Genomic DNA, 10,761 nt, shown 5'->3' with positions numbered 1-10,761 from the left:
CCAACACAGCGCCCCCGGCTCCGCTGTCCCCCCGCCCCGCACAGCGCCCCGGGCTCGCGGTCCTAGCCCCTCTCTCGGCTACTCGGTCTCCCGGTTCACAGCGCCCCCGCTCACTGCGCCCCCGGCTCCCCGGTCTCCCCGCGCACAGCGCCCCCGGCGGCGGCCGAGCGGAGCCCGAGCGGGGCGGCGCACGGCGCGGGGCCGGGCCGGGCGGCTCCCGGCGCGACTTCCTGTTGTGCCCTCGCCCCGCCGCCGCCGCCGCCGCCGCCGCCGCCGTCGCCGCCGCTGCCGCCGCCGCCGCCGCCGCCGCCGCCGCCCCTCACCCGCTCCCCGCGGCCCGGCGTGGCCGCCGCCCATGGATTTCACCTAGAGCGGCGGCCATGGCGGCGCAGTGCTGCTGCCGCAAAGCGCCCGGCGCCGAGGCCGCGCCCGCGCGTCCGCCGCCCGAGCCGCCGCCCGCCCTGGACGTGGCCTCGGCCTCCAGCGCGCAGCTCTTCCGCCTCCGCCACCTGCAGCTGGGCCTGGAGCTGCGGCCCGAGGCGCGCGAGCTGGCCGGCTGCCTGGTGCTCGAGCTGTGCGCGCGGCGCCCCGCGCCCCGCGCGCTCGTGCTCGACGCGCACCCGGCCCTGCGCCTGCATTCGGCCGCCTTCCGCCGCGCTCCCGCCGCCGCCGGCGAGCCACCCTGCGCCTTCGCCTTCGCTGCACCCGGGCCGAGTCCCGCGCCGCCGCCCCCGCTGCCCGCCTTCCCCGAGGCGCCCGGCGCGGAGCCCGCATGCTGCCCGCTGGCCTTCAGAGTGGACCCTTTCACGGACTACGGCTCCTCGCTCACCGTCACGCTGCCGCCTGAACTGCAGGCGCACCAGCCCTTCCAGGTCATCCTGCGCTACACCTCGACCGACGCCCCCGCCGTGAGTCCCCCCCCCCCCCCGCCGGGTGGGCGCTGGGGCGGTGGGCTGGTCGCCGGGTCGTTTTCAGGCGGTGTCTCCCCGCGCTGCCGCCAGGCTAGGGGGGCGTTAATGTGGGCTCTGCGCCTGAGGCACCTGCGGAGAGATGGGGCCGGCCTGGCACTTCCCCACCTGGCTCCGGAGTCCTGGCCAGGTGCCTGCAGTGCTTCCCCGCTGGTGCCCGGGGAGCCCTTAGGAACCTTGGACCGAGCGAGAGCCTGGGTGCTGGCCCTGGACCGTGGGGACAGGGGACAGCACGCCACCACGGGAAGCCTCTCCTTTCAGGTGTGCAGGGGCTGTCCCTGCCTGGGGACAGGGACAGCTTCTGGTGAGCACACGCCAAGCCATACATCTGAGGGAGCCTGGCACTGAGAAGCAGGCCAGGCAGTGTCAGATGTGGAAGGGCCTCCGTGTGACCTGGCCTTCAGAGGACTGTTCCCTGGAAGTGGCAAGAGGGACGGACCTGCCGGAGTGGGAGGCGGAGAGGCCCGGGTTGGCTCTAATGCTTCAGGCCCCGTGGGGACTGGCGGGTGCGGCGGCAGGGTTGCCCTGTGTCCCCAACACAGACACACGTAGGCTCTGCAGGGCTTTGGACGTGGAGCATCTGCCGCCCCAGGGGCTCAGCAGGAAGGCTGCGTGGCCCAGGCTGGGTGCTGGTGCTGCAGCACCCCTCCATCATAGGAGGGCTTTCAGGATGGAGCAGGGCCTTCCGTTCTGGAAGCATGGGGGTTCCTGGGTCTCCGCATGGACAGCACACTTGTGACACTGCTCTCCCTCCAAACACACACACACAGCATACACGTAGCTCTGGGAGGCCCCGGAAGTTTCCATGTGTCAGCGCCCACGGCATGTAAATGGATACGGTGATGCACAGGTGGCGCAGAGGCACCAGGTCAGGAGCCATCAAGGTGACATCTGGACAGGAAGAGACTAGAGCAGACACACACCTATGGGCTTCCTGTATGATTCCCAGGAGCCCTCAGCTGCCACCTCACCTCCTTTGTGAGCTTCCGTGGGTGTGCTGGCCTGGCCCCTGGCCTGCTGGGTTGGCACCTGCTGGGGTAGCCTGGATCTCAGACAGCGGCACGTATGCCTCCCACCACAGCCGCGAGAACAAAGGGGTATGATCCTCCCGGACCTTGATCTGTGAACTTGGAGCTCATGTGTCTGGTCCACCCAAGACTGGCAGAGTGGTGGGACTAGGGCCCATAACAGGCCACCCTTGCTGGCCTGACCGTATCCCCAGCAGCCTGACCACGGGGGCCTGTCTCCAGCATGAGCCAAGGGCTACCTGCAGAAGCACTGCGGGGGGAGTCTCATTAAATGCAGATTCCTGGGTCCCAGCCCCAGGAAGCTCTGTGGCAGGGCCCAGGAGTCTGCATTTTTGAACAGGCTCCCCAGACAGGCCTTTTAAACATCTGGGGCAGCCCTAGGGGTCAGCAGAAAAGGAAGATACCACTGCACACTCCTCACCGTGAGAGGACAGAGACATAGCGGCCCAAAGGAAGTTTTGAAGACGTCTGTGAACGTTGACAGGGGTCTGGCTGGGTCTGCAGGAACTGGATAGGCAGCCCTGCCGAGCCCGGGCATCTGCTAAGATCTGGGGTCTGCAGGAGAGGCAGCCCCCTCCTGGGTCTGGGGTCTGGGGTTTGTGGGGTAGGGAGCCCCACTGGGTCTGGGGTCCTCCACCTCTGTGGTCTCAGCATGGACAACTCCCAGTGGCAAGCAACTGTGGATACCATCAGCTGTGGTTTGCTCAGACCTGTCACTTGCAGGGGGCTAGGATCCTTCCATAATGGCCCTGGGAGAACCTGCGTGCGCTCGGTCACTGAAGTGGGGACACGGAACAGTCCAGTTGGCTTCAATGATCGTGTCGTCCCGGCAGAGGGGGCGTGAGAACAGATTTGGGGCCCCACAGAATGACTGCGGTTGGGTTGGGGGAGCTCCCCCAGGCTCCGTGCTGACCTTCCTGGAGACCCTGGAATGTTTGACCGGAGTTGAGAGGGGGTGTCTTGAAATGGCCCTAGGGAGGCTGGGGGCAGTGGTGGGCACGAGGGTGCGAGGGAGGGCTCCCTAGTGGGGGTGGGGCCTGGCCTTGGCATCTGGGGGGAGGTTGGCTGAGAGGGCGACAGTGTCCGGCAGGCGTGGAAGCAGGTAGGCGGCACGGCACCGAAGAGCACCCCCATCCTCGGCCCCCCGTGGCCTCCCCGGGCCACCGGCACTGTGCGGTGGAGGCATCTTCCAGGCAGGGGCCGTTTCCTTGCGCAGAAGCCCTGAAGGGCATCCTTCCCACTCCTGCCCTGAGCCCACGCCCACCCCCGATGGCTGCCCTTCCCGAGGACACCGTGTGTGGTGTCAGGTCCTGTGCGGAGGTCCCCGTCCATCCTGCAGATGAGCGAGGCACCCACCAGTGCCGCCCCGCCCGGGAGGTGGGTGGCTGGGCGCTGGTGGCCGCTGCGGGGTCTGTCCACAGTGCTCCGGCCGTGGCCCCAGCAGCCCTCCCCCCGGGCTGCTCCTGTCCCGCGCGTCCTCTCTGAGAGCCCAGCCTGAGCTCCCTGCCCCCGGGCCCTGGCCGGGAGCCCTTCTCCCCGTGGGGGATCCCTCCCTGTGAGGCTGCCCCATTTCCAGGGGTGGCCCTGGGCTCAGGCGCACGTGGGGGTCACCAGGAAGCACTGCTCTCCCCACATGTCCACATTCCCGGCTCCCCTTCCCTGCTGAGACCGGGTTCGCGCCTGCCTGTGAGAATTGGACTCAGGTGCTCTGACCATCTCAGTTTCTCTCTGGCAGCTGGTGTGAGGGGCACAGGCTGGGGGACTCCCTGAGTGCCTGGCCTCCCACCTGGAGAGAGGCCTGGCCCTGGTGGCGAAGCACAGGCCACACTCTGTGTCAGCCGCCCTGCCTGCCCAGGGCGGGCAAGCGATGGTGCCCAGGAGCTGCTGTTGGCCCTGGACGAGCCCAGTCGGGCCGTCCCCTCCTGGGCCCTTCCTCATGCCCTCCCTCTCCAGCCCCTGCCCCAGCAGCCCTGGGCCTGGAAGCCTGAGCAGGACAGGGGGGTTGAGGCCCACTTCCCAAGGCCTTGCCCTCTCCAGAAACTCTGCCTAGCTTTCAGGAATCAAGGCTGGGCTGGCAGGGAGGGGTGTTCTGGCGTCCCCACGTGCTGCTCTCTGTGGGGCAGGGCCCCCAGGCTCCCCCCATTCCCTGTGTGCCTCAGGTGCCCCCGCCTCACTGGTACAGTGAGGGCCGTCAGCCAGCAGCCCTGGTCTCCAGGAGGCCTCAGCCCACGTGATGGGGAGGGCGTCAAGGGCCAGAGCCCAGGGGCCGTCGGCTGATACCCTGCCCACCGCCCGCTGCAGATCTGGTGGCTGGACCCAGAGCTGACCTACGGCAGTGCCAAGCCCTTCGTCTTCACCCAGGGCCACTCCGTCTGCAACCGTTCCTTCTTCCCGTGCTTCGACACGCCCGCCGTCAAGTGCACCTACTCGGCCGTCGTCAAGGTCAGCGCCCACCAGCAGGCCCCGCTCCGCACTCTTACCTGCCTGAGCCTGGCCCCGGCTGCCACCGGGACCACTGCTCTAGGAGGAGCCCACCCTCCTCACTGTGCAGGAGGGGGCAGCCTGATAGGGTCGGGGTCCTGGACCCAGGATGAGCCAATAGGACCCTGACGAGGGGAGGGCACAGACGGAGTCGCTGGGTCCCAGGGCTCCTGGCCTGAGCGTGACAGCACCCCTACGCCCACCCGACTCCCGACTGGGGCAAGAGGTGTGCAGACCAGGAGCATGGGGTTCCCCGAATAGTGTGGGGGGACCCCTGATGGGGCTGAGAGGGTCCCCGACAGTGACGTGGCTACCTGATCCAGGTGGCAGGGCTTCCCGTCGGGGACGTGGCGTTCCCTACCATGGATGTGGGGCTTCTGACCGGGCTATGGAGTTCCCAGTGGGGACACGGGGTGCCCTGACGGGGCGTGGGGCTCCCCATCGAGGACACGGGGTGCCCTGATGGGTGGGGCCTCCTCGAACACAGGCCCCGTCGGGGGTGCAGGTGCTGATGAGTGCCACACAGAGCACCTACGTGGAGGAGGAGGGCGTCTACCGCTTCCACATGGAGCACCCCGTGCCCGCCTACCTCGTGGCCCTCGTGGCCGGGGACCTCCAGCCGGCAGACATCGGGCCCAGGTAGGGCCGCCTCTTGCTTCCTGCAGCTGCTGCTGCCCGGAGTCCAGGCCTCGGGGAGATCCTACTGTGGGCTGGGTGTGCGGCCCGCGTCTGCAGCCACCCGCCGGAGGACCCCACGTGCCATGTCGCCACTCCCCGGGGCCGCCCCTGTCAGTGAGAGAGGAGCTCGCTCTCTCCCGTGCACCCCCAGACCCGGAGGCTGGCCTTCCGGCCTCCCCAGCGCCCTGCGCAAGCTGGTCCTCCTGCCGGGCCGGGCCGCCGCTGGACGTAGCCTCACACCTGTGCGGGCTCCCTCGACTCAGAGACAGGAGGAGCCAGCGGCCCCTCGCGTGTGGCCCGGCCCCCACTGCGGGAAGGGCCTGCGTGGTGGCAGTGAGTGAGGCAGGGCGGCGGGCAGCAGCTGGGCGGTGGACCAGGCCAGACTAGGTGCAGGTGGTGTTCGAGCCCAGAAGCAGAGGGAAGGCCTAGTGGGGTGAGAGGGATGGGGACTGGCCGGCCCCCACCCACCCTCGCCCCTGTGACAGGAGCCGCGTGTGGGCTGAGCCATGCCTCCTGCCCACGGCCACCAGCAAGCTGTCCGGCGCGGTGGAGCAGTGGCTGAGCGCGGCCGAGCGCCTCTATGGGCCCTACCTGTGGGGCAGGTACGTCCTGGGGCCCCTGGGAGCCTGGCTGACTGTAGGAGGGCTCAGAGGGCAAGTCCCCACCCTACCGGGAAGCAACGGGAGCCCATGGTGGGGGCCCTTGTCTGACCTCCTGGGAAGGAAGTGATGCTCACTGCCTGGGCCCCGGCCCTCTCACGGTCACCCCCGACCATGGGCAGGTATGACATCGTCTTCCTGCCCCCCTCCTTCCCCATTGTGGCCATGGAGAACCCCTGCCTCACCTTCATCATCTCCTCCATCCTGGAGAGTGATGAGTTCCTGATCATCGACGTCATCCACGAGGTGGCCCACAGCTGGTTCGGCAACGCCGTCACCAACGCCACATGGGAGGAGATGTGGCTGAGCGAGGGCCTGGCCACCTACGCGCAGCGCCGCATCACCACCGAGACCTACGGTACCACCCGGGCTGGGGCGGGGGCGGCGGGGTCACCGCCGGGGCCTTGTGCAGGCTGGGCTACCGGGGCCATCCGGGCACTGTGTGAGGGGCTGGGAGCCCAGCCTGGCCCCCGGGGTGCGGTCCCCCTGCCGTGCATGTGTCCAGCCGGGTGGCCAGGGGCCACCTCCACAAGGCTCAGGGCAGGGAGCCGCAAGGGCAGCAGCTTCGCACCTGCCCCGTCCAGGTGCTGCCTTCACCTGTCTGGAGACAGCCTTCCGCCTGGACGCCCTGCACAGACAGATGAAGCTCCTCGGCGAGGACAGCCCAGTTAGCAAACTGCAGGTCAAGCTGGAGCCAGGTACCCACTCCCACCGGCCCTGCCCCGGGCCCTGGACACGTCATCCTGCAGGGCCTCCTTGCCCAGCCCAGGCTAACTCTGGCCGGGCGTCCCTGTCCCCACCGTGGCATCCCCGCAGAGGCCAGGTCAGGGGCCCCTCAGCCTGCCACTGCCTCTCACGGGCTCTGAGCACCCGTCACCGTGGTGTGTGGACCGAGGTCTCCACCGAGGCCCCCTGGGTCAGGCGGGCCCCGTCTCCACACTCTTAAGACATCTAGATGTGAGGGACGGCGGCCCTCAGCGCTTCCCGTTCCACACAGCACCTGACCGCCATCCTGCCCCCGTCCCTCGGGACATGGGAGGGTCAGGGCACCGCCCAGAGCCGCGGGTGCTCCCCTTGCAGGGGTGAATCCGAGCCACCTGATGAACCTGTTCACTTACGAGAAGGGCTACTGCTTCGTGTACTACCTGTCCCAGCTCTGCGGGGACCCCCAGCGCTTTGACCGCTTTCTCCGAGTGAGCAGCCGCCTCCCCGAGACAGGCCCCGAACGCCCCCGCTTCTCTGCCCCGACTCCCAGGGCTGCCCTTCTCTCCTGGTGGTGAGGATGGAGTGGCGGGGGCCTGTGGGCGGAGCTGGGACGTGGCCTTCTCTCCGGGCAGTGCCTGGGGTGCTTCCTCCTCTCCGTCCCTCCCTCCCTCCCTCCCTCCCTCCCGGTTTTGACCACTTGGCAGGGCCCATGTGGCAGCAGTGGGTGCCTCTGCACCGCCCTGGGCCCTGCACACCGCTCTGTACAGATGCCTCGGGGCGGTGGCCCTTTCCGGCTGTGCAGGCCCCAGCTGTGGCGCGGGTGGTGGGATGGGGATGGTGTGCCCAGCCCCCAGGCCTGCCGAGCCCTGCCCCTTCCCCAGCAGGCCTACGTGGAGAAGTACAAGTTCACCAGCGTGGTAGCCCAGGACCTGCTGGACTCCTTCCTGACCTTCTTCCCGGAGCTGAAGGAGCAGAGTGTGGACTGCCGGGCAGGTGAGGCCCACCGCCTGCCGCGGGTCCGCAACCGGCTAGCCCCTCGGCCTGCCAGGGAGGCGGCGGGTGTGTGGGCTCCACCGCACAAGATGACCCCTCTGCCTGGAAGAAATTCCCTCGGGTTCATCCATCCTTCCTGCAGCCACGCTCGCTGGACAGTGTGGGCCTCGGGCTGGACACCGTAGGAGCAGAGAGGAGGGTGTGCTTCCCAGCGTGGAGGCGGTACTTAGGCCAGGCAGACCTGATTAAGCAGTCCCAGAAAAAGGTCCCCGGAAACTGTGCAAAGGGCCTGGGGCAGGATCTGCGACACGGAGAGAGGTTTGCCTGAGAGCTAGCTGAAGGCAGCTGGCCTGCTTGTGAGGCTCGTGGGGCTGTCCCTGGTCCAAGGGCTTGGGGGCCAAAGAAGAGACTGGAGGGTCTGACGTCTGGGAGAAGCCAGGGCTTGCTATAGGGCAGTGAGGTGTGGCTGGGAGGTGTGGGCAGGGGGACCCTGTGTTTGGGAAGGTTTGGTAGGTGCTCCAAGGGCTTTTGAGAGCGGGCGATGGGCAGAACCTGCCCCCACGGCTGCCCAGCTCCTGGGTTTTAAAGCAGGAACGTCCTTTTCCCAGGGTGGTGTCCCCTACCCCCTTGTGGGGCAGAGCCTATCCCGCCACCTCCCTTCCAAGGGTTTACAGTGCCTCGTTGTCTCCTACCCAGGAGAGGCGTGGAGGGGCCGGGGGTCCCTCAATCACCAGCTCGAGCCTCTGTGTGCCCCTTCGCCGAAGCCACCCCAGTGGTTTGGAGGGGCAGGGGCTAGAGGTGACCCCGGCCGTCCCCAGACGGCCCCCGCCCTCGGGGCTCCCAGGCCCGGAACAGTCACACCCAGGCACACCCTCGGGGTCTGGTGTCTCCCGGGCAGGCCTGCTCGGGACCCCAGGGTGGTGTCTTCCCTGCAGGGCTGGAGTTTGAGCGCTGGCTGAATGCCACAGGCCCCCCGCTGGCCGAGCCAGACCTGTCTCAGGGATCCAGCCTGACCCGGCCCGTGGAGGCCCTCTTCCAGCTGTGGACCGCGGAGCCCCTGGACCAGGCGGCCGCGTCCGCCAGCACCATCGACATCTCCAAGTGGAGGACCTTCCAGACAGCGCTCTTCCTGGACCGGCTCCTGGATGGGTCCCCGCTGCCCCAGGGTGAGTCCTGCAGCCACCGGGGTGGGGGGGGAGGGGAGGGGCCGGCTGGCCTGACCTTCCCGTGGCTGGCAGAGGTGGTGATGAGCCTGTCCAAGTGCTACTCCTCCCTGCTGGACTCGATGAACGCCGAGATCCGCATCCGCTGGCTGCAGATCGTCGTCCGAAACGACTACTACCCCGACCTCCACAGGGTCCGGCGCTTCCTCGAGAGCCAGGTGCAGCCACCAGCGCGGGCCCGCCCCACCCCTCCCCCCTCCCCCCACCCTCCCCCACCCTCCCCCCACCCCTCCCCCACCCTCCCCCACCCTTCCCCCACCCTCCCCCCCACCCCTCCCCTCCCCCCCATCCCCACCCACTCAGACTGGACATCCCAGAGAATGGGGTGGGGAAGATGTGGCGTTGGGGCTGGCAGTGGGGGGAAGAGCACAGACCCCACCGGGACTTGGGGCGGCAGTGCCCAAGGGCCAGGCTGGGAGCAGAGTCCGGGGTGGGGGTCTGGGCCCACTGGGCCCTGGGCATGGACAGCCGGCGCATCTGAGCTCCTCAGAGGCCCTAGGACCCCAGGCCTGCCGGGGCCCGGCCTCCCCACTCCCCAGACCTGTCCCCCGGCAGTGCCCCCCTAGCCCGAGCTCCCTGGAGACGGGGCCTCTACAGAGGCCTGCAGTGGTGGAGGCAAGGACAGTGGGGCCCCCGCTGCGGCAGTGTGAGTGCAGCCCTGGGGCCCGCGGGCGGGAGGGGCCAGGGAGCGGCCAGTGTGACAAGCGGCCGCCCGCAGATGTCCCGCATGTACACCATCCCGCTGTACGAGGACCTCTGCACCGGCGCCCTCAAGTCCTTCGCCCTGGAGGTCTTCTACCAGACGCAGGGCCGGCTGCACCCCAACTTGCGCCGGACCATCCAGCAGATCCTGTCCCAGGGCCTGGGCCCCGGCACAGAGCCCAGCGTGGAGCAAGGCGGGGCCGGAGCGGACTCGGAGGCGGACACAGACGCACCAGCCCTGCTGCTCGGGGACGAGGCCCCCGGCGGCGCCATCTCTCTCAGGGATGTCAACGTGTCTGCCTAGCCCTGACTGCTCGACACCACGATTGTGCCTTCCGGGCCTCGGCCCACCGTGACCGTGCCCCAGCCTGGCCCGCGCACCCCTCCTGCAGGCTCTCTGGGGGCACCCCCGGGGCCGGCGAAGGCCCGGGGACCTGGTCCCCGCAGCCCTCTTGCACTGCAGGCCTGGAGCGGCCAGCACACGCCACACCCTCCTGTCTCAACACTGACTGCCAGGCGCTGCCCCTGGGTCGATGGCGACCGCCACACCGTGCCTTACATCTGCCGGGGGCCCGGGCCATGCTGTCCCCCCAGCGTGCTTCCTGCCCGCGAACCCCGCACCCCACCCCCGGGGATGGCAGTCTCGGTTGGCCTCCGGCAGAGGACGCAGACATGCCCTCCGCGTGGGGGGCAAGGGACACCGAGTAAAGGGTGGATGTCCCTGGGGAGGGGCCCCCCGGAAAGCCTTAGCTCCTCAGGGAACACGGGATCCCAGGCCCCAGGGGGAGTGGGACAGGACAGTCTGTCTTGAGGCTGCCTGGGGCCAGTGCAGCAATAACACACAGGGAGGGGCAGGCGGCGCTTGCCGGAAGAGGCCTGGGGAGCCCGGTGCCTAGAGCCGGGCCCCCCGGGGGACCACTGTGCAGGGTTGCCGTGACTGTCCCATTAAACCTCCACTCTGCAAACTACCTCCCGGCCTGTTCGTCCAGCTCCTTCACGCCTGCCCAGCTGCCGGGGGGCGGGGTCCTGAGCTGGTCACCGCCAGACACGCAGGCCAGAGGCCGGAGGGGCTCGGTAGTGCTGAGGCTCTTCTCTGCCCCCCAGCCCCTCCTGACCATCCCGGCTCTGCCCTCGGAAGCCCCCGATCCTGCCCAGCAGCCCTGGGGGTCTGAGCGCCAGCGGCACCTTCCACCCTCCCAGCCCCTCCCCCCCACCCCGGACCCCCAAACACCAAAGCAAGGAGGCCACTTGTCACCACCCTTGCTGCGGGCCTTTCTCAGCAGTGGTCCCCCATCCCAAACTGGAGTAAAGGAAGAGGTGAGTG

General features: G+C 68.9%; 1 protein-coding gene across 3 annotated transcripts; it reads left to right on the top strand.

Annotated features, from left to right (window-relative positions):
* Positions 1-267: 267 nt before the first annotated feature.
* RNPEPL1 (arginyl aminopeptidase like 1) lies at positions 268-10,405 on the top strand. Of its 3 annotated transcripts, none has more exons than XM_033859432.2 (11): positions 268-908; positions 4,298-4,438; positions 4,965-5,116; positions 5,641-5,757; positions 5,937-6,172; positions 6,399-6,512; positions 6,895-7,007; positions 7,401-7,512; positions 8,448-8,678; positions 8,751-8,893; positions 9,454-10,405. In XM_033859432.2, the coding sequence occupies exons 1-11, from the start codon at positions 381-383 to the stop codon at positions 9,739-9,741; spliced, it is 2,175 nt and encodes a 724-aa protein (XP_033715323.1). In that variant the 5' UTR covers positions 268-380; the 3' UTR covers positions 9,742-10,405. The 3 variants fall into 3 exon arrangements, with proteins under 3 accessions (XP_033715323.1, XP_033715324.1, XP_033715325.1); XM_033859433.2 differs by having other exon boundaries at positions 270-908; positions 7,404-7,512; XM_033859434.2 differs by lacking the exon at positions 268-908 and adding an exon at positions 2,749-3,373.
* Positions 10,406-10,761: the final 356 nt, after the last annotated feature.

The sequence above is a fragment of the Tursiops truncatus genome, chromosome 7, assembly GCF_011762595.2.
Source record: "Tursiops truncatus isolate mTurTru1 chromosome 7, mTurTru1.mat.Y, whole genome shotgun sequence".
In the NCBI taxonomy this organism is placed as follows: domain Eukaryota; kingdom Metazoa; phylum Chordata; class Mammalia; order Artiodactyla; family Delphinidae; genus Tursiops; species Tursiops truncatus.
This window is presented reverse-complemented; position numbering and strand designations above follow the sequence as displayed.